The sequence below is a fragment of the Mixophyes fleayi genome, chromosome 2, assembly GCF_038048845.1.
Source record: "Mixophyes fleayi isolate aMixFle1 chromosome 2, aMixFle1.hap1, whole genome shotgun sequence".
Taxonomy (NCBI): domain Eukaryota; kingdom Metazoa; phylum Chordata; class Amphibia; order Anura; family Limnodynastidae; genus Mixophyes; species Mixophyes fleayi.
Window position 1 is genome coordinate 102,641,799 of NC_134403.1, and position 15,187 is coordinate 102,656,985.

Sequence of the window (15,187 nt, forward strand, 5' to 3'; positions counted from 1 at the left end):
TTATACTTTCATTAGAGAGAAAATATTATGAATAAGAAAGCAATAGTAAAATTAATTCTGTTCTGTGAGTCACTTAATCATTTCTTATCAGGGACATAAAACCTAATAAACATTTTGCTTTCAATAATTAAGTGTCTCCTAGCTTAACATGAAGCTAGATTTCCCTAGTTTTAAAACTTTTGCTGTCAATGGTCTGTGCTGAATTTAAAGGCTAGTGCAGGATTTTGTAAAATGGGATTCCTACATTATAGCAGAATTAGGACTATCACATGGTGATGTAATTAAAAGTTTGGTAATGAGATTTGGTTCTAAACACGTGATACCTTCCTGGCCCCCCGCACATGTCTATGCCATATTTTGCAATAATGCCCTGTGTAACAGTGAGAACTGACTTGAGCTAACTTTATACAGTTTGTTTTTTTCCTCCAGAACAAACAGGGCTTTCCTTTAATAAAATATTGGAGTAAATATGCACTAAGTGCACCATCTCTCATCTCTAAATGTGCCTCAGCACTATAGAAATGGGCAGGGTTAGTGCAATGCAATCTAGGGAATCATCCTTACATTCAGAGTTGGCAGCTTGCGCTATTAGTCTAATTTGATTGACTTGGTTTGGTTGTAGTGCACATATTTTTTTCTTTGCAGGCTTAGATTGTTGTCAGTAACACTATTAAAGGACACTCCAGGGAAAATAGCTAACTTAATACAGACATATAATAAGGTTCACTTAGAAGAAATATACAGGTGTAGCACATATAAATAAAAATAAAGTATGTTATATTTACTATGTGTTCTCACTTCAGATCTGTTCATTGTGTTAGTGTTCTGTATATATTTATTTATATATACACATATATATATATATATATATATATATATATATATATACATATATATATGTGTGCATATATGTATATATATGTGTGCATATATGTGTGTGTGTGTATGTATATATATATATATATATATATATATATATATATATACATCACAATGTTTACAAAATAACTTTTAATGTTAAATTTACATGTCTTTATGTTTACTGGCTCTCTAAGCGAGCCAATGTGAATTGTTGCTGCTTTTAATATCCTGTACCCCCTACTGTTGAAAACTGGAGGATTAAGCATGCAGTGTTGTAAATAGCAGTGAATTCTGAATCATTTCAGGTATTGGCTTATTTTTAACAGTTTTATCACCTCAAAATATATACTGTATATATATTTTTTTCTTCGAAAAGTTATTCAGCAGTTTTAACGCCACCGCCATAAGGCACGTCCATATTTTAAAACAAAATTAAACTGACTATGCTTGTTTGCATTCTGTGAGAAGATGATATAATACTTTGAGCAGATAAGCTACTGTTTTCTTTTTATCATACAATTCCTTTGTAGTAAACAGAATGCAGAAACATATATCAAATGAAGAACCATAGATTACTTTGAAGGTTATGTTCTCTTTAAAAAATAAATAAGATTGTTTGTTTCTCGGTAACAAATAATAAATTATAATATATCAAATTCTACAGTATTACCGAGATCAGTATAATTAACACTACTTTATTGGTATTTTTTTTATTAAACAAGGTTTTCCAATTTATTTTTTTGTTAAATGTTTTATAGTTATTTCATTAGACTAGAGTATAGAGGTTATGCTACTCAATCAAAAATTAATGAGAGTGAAATTAATTATTGACATGCTTATAATTGTTCCACAACAAGCAGAAGACAAAAAAATATGTGTTTTTACAGTTAACTATATGTACACATACATATTTGTTATAATACTAGAAAAAAAATGCTTCAAATATTACCCCAACTTTAAAAAAATAATAGTACCTCACCCATCTCTCCCTGCAGTCTCTTGGAAAAGGGACCACAAAATTGTATGTTCAAGATACCTTAACTTTATAGAGCACAACATACTTCATACATACTTGCCTACTCTCCTGGAACTCCCAAGTTTCTCCCAAAATCCTGGATCCTGCTTACTTCCCCAGTGAAGTGGGCAAGCAAGGAACTTGTTGACGCGATTTGCCTCGATTTACATTAACGTTGTCCTACTTCCCTCTGGAGGGGAGCTTTACGGACTTAGAAAATGAACTTAAATAATGCAGGCTTCAGTGTTGAGCTAGGATACATTCTGTAGTCTCCTGGACTAATTACCTCCACTACTTCTAGCTCCTAGCACTTGGGAGGCAGGGAAAGCCTTTTACACAACTTACACAGTTTTAGTGTAAGGTGTGCACAAGCAGTATTTCATTACTGGAAGCTGTGTAGGTGAGGTAGCGTGAGTGATAGGAAAGATTGTTTTAAGAAATATAATAATAAAGAGAATAGTATAGTGTCTTCTAAAATGCTTAAAAAGTGATATATATATATATTCCTAGTTATGCCATACTTGCCAACATTTAGTTTTTGTCCTCCGGGTGGGGGTATGGTTGAAGGGTAGGAGGGGACTAGTCACAGCAAATCATGTCTTTTGGCCCTACTACAAAATGTAAATTTTGTCGCGGGAGCGAGGCCAAAATGAGGCAGTTCATCACAAATCGCATCATTGAGGCTCACTAGGAAGAGGGCAGGATACGGGAGAATTGCCTGCTCTCCCAGGAGACCTACCCAGCATTCGGAAGTCTCCCAGACATTCCGTCAGAATGGGCAAGTATGAGTTATGCTTGTAGAATCATCACTATGTATGCAAGTACATTTAGTCAGCTATCCAGACAAATCATTTTGTTGCTTGTTTGAAGCTGACGCAGACAGTTTGGCTGGGGATGTTAGAAGCTTTATGTAATTCAATAAAAGATATTTATGTCATGTAATTATGTGAGCCTAGGATCATTTATTTCAGAGCAATTATTTTTTTTTCCATTTCAAATATGTTTTAGGTATATTTAAATATAATACACAGGTGGTGTCAGGCATGTGCCTTGCTGTTCTGCCAGCTTTGTTGGCAACTGAAATGGCTGCTTTTTCATCATTTATTCATTGCCATTATAGGCGTGGTGTTCACAAATAAGTAACACACATAGAGAGACTCATAATGTAAATGTAAGCATTTTTACAACTACTAAGATAGTAAAAAAACACTATTTGAGATGTTGCATCAAGAAAATTGTCATCCCTTCAAGTTAATTCCCTTAATTTTGGTAAAACATTATAGGCAATTGTATCTTTATAAAATTACATATTTCATTCACTATTCTGTTTATATGTATTATAATAATAACTGGCTATTATTTTGGTATCTATTGTTCCAGTTAGCACTAGTTAATAACATTGCAGGGACATATTTGATATCAGGATTTTTTTTGCTGGAAGTTTATGGCAGCAAATTTAATTATGTATATTTACTTTATGTTAACAGGTAACTTGATATCCATATTTATTTATATACACATGTGTAGCTCTTAGAATCTGTCCAACAATATGGACACATTTAGCATCTTGTTAGTTATTGTTAATCTACCATTGGAGATATCTTTAGAATATAATTGTTGCGTAGATAGAGTTAGTGCTAGAGACGTGTAAATTATTTGTGAGCAAATATGTGTCCTATCTATGTATGTAAGTGGATTATAAAATATAGGTCAAACAGGTTGGTGTACATAGAATATGTAGCATAGTAATTTGATGATCATGCGGCATATGCATGTTTAAACTGTATAGTGACCAAAATTGCTTATAATCCCAATATTCTGCGTAACTATGACCAATTATTGGCTATTGTAATGTAGACACAGATATGTGGGTGCTAAGGTACAGCGAGAGTTGTTAACTAACATTGTTCATAGGTTCAAATCTGCACTAATACCATAACCAGCAATTACACGTTAGCTTGTCTAACTTGTACCCACCAGTAAAATCCATTTAGTTTTGATTGTTATGGTGTTGCTGCAGATTTGTACCTTATGGTAGTATATAATCTATAGTATCTGCATTTAGCAGCAAAACCACTTTATTAACATCATTAAATCAATAGGCACTCATTGTACCTGTAGAGCACATATTATTTCTGTATTTCCTTTATTAAGTATACAGATTGACGGCTTCACTAAATTTGTGGGTGACTGTATTTGAAGCACACATATATTATGTTATAGTCTGTGAACATTCACCATGTTTAATTTTTAAGAGTCGGTTTTCAAATAAATTAAAAGTCATTCTCTCTGCAAAGAGCTCCTAATGATTTAATAAGCCACTGTTTTATTTGGTATTTTAATGACTTTTCCAAGCATAATTCCATTTTGCCTTTGTTATTGTGCTTCAGTGAATTCTATTTTATAGTTTTCTGTCCAATTTCACTTTAGGTTTTTTCACCCACAGGGTATTCTAGTGGCTGCCAATACTTTCCTCACACCATGCTGTTAATATTAGTCTTAGTATTCTATCCAGTGAGTCAGCTGGGTACTGAAACATTCCCTGAAGGTGTGCAGGTGCATTAAATAGCTGGAATTGCTGGAAGAAGATGTAAGCACCCAGCTGCCTCTCAATTTATTTGATTCGGTGTAAACCAGTCGGTTCTGTCGCTTGCTCACAGCTGTATAATATACAATCCAAATGTATTAGATGTGAGGGCTAGTTTACTTTCAATCCTCTTATTAATATTAACTAGATTTAAAAATTAACAATTGTAATGTTTTTAAATCTGTAATCACTGTTTGAAGTGGCTGGCACTTCCCTGTAGCGCATTCTGACATCTTATTAGACCGTATATTTTGTCACTTTTCATTTGCTTTAAATCCATTTAACCAATAGAGGTAGGTTTGACACCATGCACTTCAGTATGACAGCAGCATCAAATTACAGATGGTTGCTTTTAAAAAACCCTGCTACTTCCATTATCTAACTCTGTCGCTGGCTTCCTGCTTCCTCCATTCCTCTCCTCACATCGTGATACTGTCCCTGTCAGTAGCAACTCTGTCCTTACTAAGGTAATCATCATCATCATTATCATCATCACCATTTATTTATATAGCGCCACTAATTCCGCAGCGCTGTACAGAGAACTCGCTCACATCAGTCCCTGTCCCATTGGGGCTTACAGTCTAAATTCCCTAACAGACACACAGACTAGGGTCAATTGGTTAGCAGCCAATTGACCTACCAGTATGTTTTTGGAATCACAGGCCACTTCCTTCAGGATCAAGACATTCATCTTTTGATTAGACTTTTGTAAATGGTCTGATGTTCGAATTGGCTACAGGTAGTTTTATTTCTGCCCAATTCAAAACAGAGGTCATCCTGGGCAAACAGATTACCTGTTAAAATGCACTTTACTACATAAATAATAATAAATAAAATTGTTTCATTTTAACTTCAGTAAATACAACATTTGTATGAACAAAATTTGTTCATACCCACACCTCAAAATTTAGAAAGGAGAAAGTACAATACAAGACATAAAATCATAGATTTTGCTGCGCCGTATCTGAAGGTACTCAGAGAAGCATACTGGGATGCATTTTTCTTCTGTTTTGTCATTTATTCTGTCATGAATTTCAACAGTGACCACATTATCTGTGACTTCATTAAATAGATATAACAGACTAATCAAGACCGTACATATTTGATTATATTTCTGTATGTATTTTTCAAACCTGCCACACTGCCCTTGTGTCTCTGATAAGATAAATGAAGAAATATTAACATCACCACCACAATAAGTATCTACACCTATTGCTTCAATTATTCCAAATCATTTTCATATGTACTCTTGTTAAAGAGTAGTATATATCACTATCACAAACCGCTGTTCATTGTCAACATCACTTCTAACAGTTTACTGAAGAGTGATGTGAAAAGTAAAAATAATTATAGCCTGTGATACATGGCATGTGATGAACAGTGTTGCTCTGCAAAAGAATGTTCATAACATAGCAATTAAATACTGTCAGTACGTTTGGGCTATGTGGGAAACTTAAAATGCATAGGATAAGAAGTGTGTGTTGAGGTCCAACCTTTATGGCATGGCAAACTTTGCATTGTTATTTCTCGGTCCAGCATCATAACAAGGGTAGCTGGAAAGAGCCACATGCCATAGCTAGGTCAAAGCATTTACCCCACAGTACCCTCTACAACCAGGTAACAAGGAAAAATCCTACAGATCCAAGCCAGATCACTAGATTATTTATATTTATTATTCTTCCAACAATTCACAGCAAACAGAGGAGAGTGTAGGAGATGCTTTAAATGGAACCAGTGCTTAATCTAGGCGGATTTACATAGGGCAGTCAAACTCTGTATCTCTTGCTCCAACACGGGGGCTAGTTTTAGTTCCGAATACTAGTGCTCCATATGATCCCTCCACAGATGCACTGTATATCTCTGCTCTTCAGAGACATATGTGAACAAGTTCAGAAAATATTAAATTTTCTGAACTTGTTACAGAGCAGTCCCCATACGTATATATGGGGACTGCTCTGGATTCCAAAGCAAAATCTATGATATCTGCTGCTATGCACTGTTCGTACATTTGAGCGATAGTTAGATTTGTGTCTATTCCCATTTTTGGGTAATTTAGAGAAAAAAAAGATTAATAAATAAGCCCTATAGGGAGAGAGCAATAGTTCCTTGCAGGTAATATTTCTTGTGTACTTATGATTGTGGTATTGGGCAGTAACAATTTGATATTATATCTAACATTTTAGTAAGTTATCCTACACCTCCCACCACTTACATGTGCACCATTACAGGTCAGTTTAAATGCAAAATATATTAGTAACAATCTTTACTTTATTTTGCACAATTTTATATTGACAAGGTGCACAGCACTTGTTACCACTGTTACTGTTACAGTCACTTTTCTTTTTATAATCTGTTACTCTTGCTAATAATAATATTGTACAACAGTATTTTTTAATAGCATGGCTTCCTAAGCATAATATGAATTTTACTAGTGTATAGCTGCTTTGGTGCTAGTTGTTTTATGGCATCTCCAATTCTACTCAGTTATTCTAAAAATGGTTCACTAGTGCATTCAGGCCTATAGAGATGAATTTAGACCCCTTGTGCGGCTGCTTTTTATTTTAGGGCTTTGCCTTGCTCAATTACTATAAAAATGGTTCAAAAGCACATCAGGGTCTTCTAGAAAAAACTTGGTCCCCAGAGATGCTTGAGGAGAGGGTGTGACAAACGGATAGAAAGTCCATGCAGTCAATTCCCCCATCCATAATCCTGCTCAGATGGTGTCCAGTGTTCCCTCTAAGCTGAGCAATCTGGAAATGGAAAGAGTTAAAAAAGTCACTCTAATGAGGGCTCCACCCGAAAGGTTTGCATTCACAATCTGCAGGATGTTTCCTAGTAAGATACAGGTTTAACTCTATCATTTCCAGAATGCTCCGCTTAGAGGGAACACTGATGGTGTCCCCACCATAATACTCACTGCTATGCTCTTTCCTCTGCGCACAAATATGTGTATCAGGCTTTTCTGTACTACCTAGCAGCTGTTCTCACTAAGCTACCTAGTGTCCTTTACTAGTTTGTTTGGCAACTTTCACCAGTTCTTATTGTATTTCCCAGTTTTTTTATCTAGAAGTCTCAGGTTCCATCCTATGATTTTCTTTAGAAGCCTTGCCCCTTCCTGTTTTAACCTCTAATCTAGCTTGCTTTTGCTTTTATTCATTAGCTGATCTGAATGCTGGCTTACTCACATTATACTTGTGCTGATGACCTGTGTGCTGAATCTGACTTGTTACTGTCTTCACTTTTGCCTTACTCCTATTCTGCTCTGATTATACTGGCTGCTGACTCGTATGCCAAATTCGGACTGTTTATTGACTACTCTTCTTCTCTAACTATTCCCAACTGGGTGAGATTGTTTCAGCCACAGGACTCTGATCCTTATCAAAGATTGATTGAGGCAGCCCTGAACTGCTTTCACAAGATCACAGGGTCACCAGGGACGCGTGTTACCTACCAGCAGAATTGTGTTTTTGTTTCCTATATAATCCAAATAAAATAAATTTATATTTATTCTAATATACTCCCAAATAAAACTGCAAGTGCCGTTGTGACATTAAAAAATTATATTTCTTGACAGTGCCTATTTTTACAATATAGCTATGAAGATACCAAGATTGGTAACTTCTAGTGGGTTACCTAATCACTCGGGCACCAAAGCATGAGTAAATGATAAGGTTTATTGGAAATTCATACAGCACAATAATCCAATTATCAGCCAAGTGTTAAGCCCAAAGTTTACAATAAAAAGCATCTGGCAATAGCCGTTAGAGCCATTTAGCAACCAAACAGTCCTCAGTAGACCTCTAAGTGGAAGGTGGAAACTGATTCTTTTCATTTGCTGTAGTAGCCTGGAATAGCTCCTTGTCTCACGACTTTGGATACTGTCTCACACAGCCGGCTAAGCCAATAGTGGATGTTTCAAAGTGATTAGACCTGGATTCCTTAGTTTATTTATGGAAAAGGTACTTGAAATAATCAGAACGTTACAAATGTGTGGAAATTCAAGCCAATTTATTTAAGAAAAAAAATAAAAATATTTGTTACATAGAATAAACGTAGCCCCAATGTTCTGTTCTTTTTAGCAGTTATATGAAATATTAATGATGGTAAACCAAAAAGTATATTGAGAGAATAGTTTAATTTAATTATGGGGAAAGACCAAAACTGTGCTTTATAGTAATGTTTTCACAATACATGTTTCACAATTGAATACCACAATGATGGAGCACAATATATGCACAGATGGACCATGAGCTTGCTCAATCTCTTCATAGACTTACTTAAGCACAGACATGTAAAAATAAACACAGTTGTGCTATGAGACATAACACACCTAAGATCACTTGGGTTGGCTTGGAAACAAATTGATTCCCAGATCAACCAGAAATTTGCAAGTTCTTCTGGACTTTAAGCTGTAAAATAATTTGGTAACAAAGGGCTCACACATGGTAGGAACAAATTGTCATGTTTGTTTGCAGTGCTCTTATCTGTATGTATGGTGAAAATGGAGCTAGAAATGGTTATTACCATAATGATCATTGATCACTGTGGTAAACACTTCCTCAGTATTTATACAAGCACTGTATGCACCTAGAACTCAAAATGTTCTATTGTTCCAGGAGCTTAAGGGCCTGATGCCGTGTCGGACACATGTTTGGTGTAATTTACGTTTAAAAAGCTGCCTATAAACATAGCGTATTTACTCCCATGTGCTGAGTGGTAGGCATCTCATCTAACTCTGCACCTGCAGCATTTCTGTCAGGCATACCCACATATGCATACACGCAACCAGATCATACGTGCAAGAAAAATTTGTTGACATTTATTTTTAGACCAAAAAACACATTTGCTGTAAGGCTTGATATAATACAGCTGATAAAAGACTCCTTCTAGCGTAAAAATGGAAGTAGCAAAATATTATTATTTAAAAGAAAAAAAAAAGACCAAAAAAACATATACATGACCAATGCAGATCAGTATCAGAGGTGAATTTGCAATCAGCCAAAAGCAGCTAACTAGTTAGTGCTGGTGTACGTCATCATCATCATCTTTTATTTGCACCTGCCCTCTATCAAGTGCAAAACATACTTACAGGTGTATATATGCAGCCATGCTGGTCTGCATCAGCCGTATTTACGTGAACAAGTCCTTAATGTACTTGGCCTATTCTATGCAGCCCCTTTCCCAACGTAAACAGCCATAAGTGTCAGATGCACACAACTCTGCATGCTCTTTGTGAGCATGTGTAGTCCAATTTTTTGTCATTTATGTTACACAAATGAGCGTACATCCAGGTCAGCACCAGGCTCTAAGTGATTGCTGAGGAAATGTTTTACAAATTAACAAAGATAAAAGAACTGCAAAGGACTGCAGGCAAAATGTCTTTTTTTCTCTTTGAGTGCATGAGCCCTTAATGGTGAATTTTCTTGTCATGCCTAATGTCAAGACAAAAATATAATATGACAGATGGTGAAAATGAAATGTAAAGTACAGATTTCAGATTACAATTACAGCAAGTAGCAATGACAATAAAGAAACAACAACTGAAATGCATTAGATGACGAGTGACATTAATAAATAAATGAGCTGTATTATATTAGACTCCTAATTGTCTGAAATGTCATGCATTTGGTCTTAATCATCTCTTTCAGGAAGGAACATGGAAAACAATACAGGATCAAAATTATTATTTGAACATACTGGTCCTTGTAATAAATACACCATGTATGACAGTAGGCTATACGAGAGAAAAGTCCACTCATATGTGTACTTGGGAAACAAATCTTCATGAAGCATTATGTAACATATCTTACCATAACAATATCTAACTCAGCGGATCCCCAGCGTTTGCATCAGAAGCCAACCTCTTCAACACAGTCACATTAGCATCTCTATATCCTGGCATGCGTATTGGGTGCGTGTGACATTTGTATGCGGTGACATTGCAACAATGCAGTAGTTGCAACAATCACACTGAGATTTCTGTGGATTTGGCATGGGTTTATGACATTATGGCTCATTATTTCCTGCATCTGCCTTTCTCTTACTTAAGACACCTGTTATCAGCACACCTTGTACTGTACTTTAGCTGAGAGAACTCTATTACCTGTTACTCTGTTGCTCAAGTTTCCTGACTTTGGGTAGTGTGTTCAGTTATTTGCTGCCATTGGACAGGACATATTTTCCAGCTCAGTTTGATTTATTCACTACGTGTGCCTGGTAGGCCCTACTCCTGTCTGTAATTAAAAGCATTATATGTTACTCTTGCTACACATGCGTCCTGCACAGGCAGGAAAGGCTCTCTCTTCCCAAGGACAACTCAGTATCCATTGGGCACGCCTCTCAGAGCATTGTCTCCAGCTGGTACAGATTTTCTGCAAGAGATTAATTCTCACATCCTTAATCACTGCTCACCATTCCTGCATGGCATACATAATATTGATCCTCTTCTTGGAACCAGTTGCATTGGCTTCCTCTTTGTAGGAGGAAGACTGACCTCTGATCAATAACTTTACCGAATCTGTATCTGCCCATCTGTCTTTCTGAACTTTGTTGCTCAAGGCCGCAACTATTCAGCTTCTGCTCAGCTCCTGTGCATCTCTCAAGGTGACCAGACTGCTGGGAATTATGCTAATGAGTTTTGAACCCTTACTGCTGAAACCGACTTAAACAACTAGGCTTTATTGGCTGATTTTTGGCAAGAACCTTCTGACAGCCTTAAAGATTTAATAACCTGCCAAAATATATATATGCAACTGGGAGAGCTTATTGCTTTTTGTAACAAGTTGAGTCTTTACATAAGGGAGCAAAAATTAGAGATAAACTTGGGAGAAAATCTAATATCCTTTTGGTCCCCAAGTTCCTATTTCCACATCTTCCTATGATGAGGAAGCTGATAGTAGCAGTTAAGAGACAAGCACCTTTCTAATGAAGAAAAACAATACAGACACTCCCTTGGGCTTTGTTTATTCTGTGGGACTAGTGGCCACCTCATCACAACCTACCTAATTTGCAGATTCACAGCTAGGAAAGCTTGCCAAACAGCTACAGCCATTAAAGCCATTGGTGTTAGGCCTTTAGTTCCAGTCTTCCTGGCATCTAAAACCGTGCACATGAAGATTATAATAGATGAGTCCTCATTCAGTAACCATGGCTCCACAAGCACAATTATTTTATGTGTGAAGATTACCTCCTGGAACAGTTCTTACAGAGATTTTCTTGTCCCTGTCCTCTTCTATTGCTTCCAGCCATATTCTTCCTTCTTAACATTTGGCCTAAACTGATGTTTTCACCAACAAACAAGTTTTATCACCTCACACAATTGTGAAATTGTTGTTGCTGTATTGCCAGGGTGTTTCCTCCATAACCTACCCATTGTGCCAGAGAACAAAGTATTGAAGGATTACAGACAACATGTCTGTACATGTCTCCCCTGCTCATTATTATGGATGCTTCACAAGAAGTTAAACTCTTTTCTAAACTGGATTTTTTTTGGAAGCTTATGAAATCATCTGAATTAAAGAGAGTGATTACTGGAAACCGCTTTCAACATCAGCAGTGGGTACCATGAGAATACTATAATGCCTATTGGGTTATGAAACACAACATAACCAACTAAAATTGGCTTGGAACTGCACTGGATTATAGTATCTTGCCATTTCCCCTTGCGCTATCAAACACTTCAACAGTTTTCCAAGGTTCTATTACCAAAGTGTGTAATGATTTTGGATTTATTTACATATTTAAGATCCTGGCTTACCTACTTTGACAGTATCCTAATTTAGGATATCCTCAAAATTAGCTACAATATCAAGAGCAGGTCAGAGACGTTCTACAGAAATAATGGAAACATTGAATTTTTTTAAACGTGAAAATTCCAAATCTAATAAAGTGATGTTATCTTAATGAAGACGAATTTCAAATGGACTCTTCCAAGGTCTCTGTTTAGCAACAATTGTGTCAGGAGGAAGGTATCCCATGCTCTGTGGATTTTTGCAGCTCTTACCTGTTCCTCCCAAATCATGGTCTTACATTGCAATAGATTTTATTGTTGAGCTTGTTCCCTGATAATGTTGACTGTTATCCTGGATGGACTGGATTGATTCTCCAAGCACTCTCATCTGGTTCTCCTTAAAAAAAAGTCCAATCAACTTTACAGTTAACAAAAATATTTATTAGAAAGTTGTTTCACATCCAAGTATTCCCTTCTGTTGTTGTTTTTGACAGAGGTCCCCTATTTTAGGAAATCTCCCTTTGCTTATCTTCATCCTACCACCTACAGACCAGTAAACTCAAATTATAATTTCTATCAGTTAGGTTAGGACCATAATTGGTCTCTACAAAGTCCTAGAGAGGCACATCGCCTCTTATGGGATATCAGGAACTCCTCCCATCATTCAAAATGTATCCTACATTCAAGGTGTCCATCCTCAAGCCATACGTTACCAATTCCTTATATTGCCCTACAACTACCTTTCCATCTCCTGTTCTACTGGAATATCATCTGGAGTATGAAGTTCAGCATATGCTTGACTCTTAAATCTGTTGGAGAAATTTTAGGCTTATCACAAGGCTGCCAGTCCATCTAGAGGTCACCTGGAGATTGATCCTAATGTACCAATATCTAACTTAATGGACTCTGGTATTGAGGGTGCACATTTATGCCCCCCGTCTTGAACACAGCCATGTCATTTTCGCTTAGTCGCAGCATATATGTTTCGGGTATGCATTACTTCAGTACGTGATGTCATACGTTTATTGCTGTAACTTCCAGTGAGATTTTTTTTTATATATTGTGCATGGGATTATGACATCACAGCTCATTAGTGCCTGTGCATGCATTTCTCTTATTTAAGCGCCTGTTCTCTGTACTGCTTGCCTGAGTAAGGTATTATGTTTGAGAACCCCACTGCCTCTTATTATTCTGTTGTTAAACTTTTGCCCACCTGATCACTTTCTGTGACCCTCAAACTTGGCTTGTAATCTCAATTATTCTAATTTCTCCAGTGTCCTGACCTCAGCTAGTGTATTCAGCTATACTACTCTCTGGATCTACTTCCTGGATCATCATACAGGACAAAATTTCCAGGTCGGTTACTTTATACTTTACCTGTGCCTGGCAGATCCTACATGTGTCAGTAGCTAGCAGTGTTATAGTTTATGTGCATTTATTTATCAGCATGTACTGCAATTTTTTAGATTCATTTCTATTGTTGTAATTTTCTTCTTTCAAATAACAAAATGTGTAGTGAGGAATTTTCATTCTAAACAGTCCGTGAACAAACTACAACCGTTGAAATGACTCATTCGGGTTTACCCATTGCCATCAATATTAAGCATGTGTTTGTTTCCATTATGTTTTAATGTACAGTTATATTATGTCAGTATGTTTACCCTGTCTTTTACTTTTAATGTAGACCTGTCTAAATTCTGTCATAAAGTCTGTGCATTTCATGTACTGCATCTATTTTTGTTTGTTCAAATATATCAATATTATGTTATGACTTAACACATAAAAATAGAAAATGCCGCCCTTAAGTGCCAAAAAGCTTAAAAATAGAGATTGTATCAACATAAATGAACATAAACATGACTATGTGCTGGCATTTAAAGGTCATAAAGTAAGTAATTTTGCAGTATCAGTAGGCTCACTTACGTTCTGCTTTAGTATTGCTTTTGTCATAAACACATAAACATTGCAGTATATCATACACCATACATGCCGTAAACAAGATGTAGAGTAATAAACATAATGTGTTTTCTTATACAAAAGAGTAACCAGACAGATTGCTGGGAAAATAGTGTACATTTTGCTTACATTCTACAGTAATCAATAGTTGATAATCTAGGTCTTCATATTTAAATAGATGTAAGGAATGTTGATAATGTTGACTTTAACCAAGTCACTTAAATAATATTTTATGGTGATTTTCATTTGAAGAAATATCAAGCATTGAGCAATTGGTCAGTGGGGTTTAGTACTTATCCAATCTTGTCCGAATGATGTCAACTGAATAACTAAAGTCATTTACCATTCCAACCCAATAATAATAGCACTTGTGGGGTGTAAATACCATGCCACTGTATATGGAATAATATGATACATGTTTATATGATATATATATCATTTACATTAAAAACTCTTTTGGTACCATGTCTACAATCACAATTTTTTAGACCCAAGAAATAAGTATTTGCAGATTTTCCTAAGCCATTGTATACTGTACAACACATCCTTTTTTTGAAAGTATATAACCAAAAATGCTGCAATGCTTTACTTAGAGCTGTTAATATTCTGCACCAGTGCAGAGATGGAGTTTGACAGAGAAGCCTCCAGGCAAAATCTTATCTTACATATAAATGGGGACTCCCAGGAGAGTAAGTGCTGCTACCAACAATTTTAAAAGTAGCAATATTAAATGACAATTATCACTTTATCATAAGTTATATTAATTAGATTTGGCATAGTAAAAACTTTCTATATTATGTCTCAATTGGACCAAACTTTTTTTTTTTTATGTGTGAAATAATGTATTTATCGTACCTCTGCTTTTAACACTATAATTGCTTCTTCTAACACTATGAAAAGTAGATGAATGAATATAACTAAATACACTTCCTTATTAAAGTGCAATGAACACATGTGTCCTTACCCCAGTAATGAAATGATACAGAACACTTGTAACATGAAGGTATATAACAATTTGCTGCTACTTCTCAAAGTCACA

The 15,187-nt window shown here is 35.8% G+C and overlaps 1 protein-coding gene across 3 annotated transcripts in view; it reads left to right on the forward strand.

Annotated features, from left to right (window-relative positions):
- Positions 1-15,187, forward strand: part of PCDH17 (protocadherin 17) — a 156,840-nt gene that overhangs the window by 109,579 nt on the left and 32,074 nt on the right. The window contains exon 5 of one of the 3 annotated variants that reach the window (XM_075199795.1): positions 13,467-13,535. The exons of the other annotated variants lie outside the window; for them this stretch is intronic. Coding sequence (XP_075055896.1) covers positions 13,467-13,474 — 8 coding nt within the window. The 3' untranslated portion in view covers positions 13,475-13,535. Of the gene's footprint in view, positions 1-13,466; positions 13,536-15,187 lie in introns of those variants that run through there. 3 annotated transcript variants of the gene reach the window in all.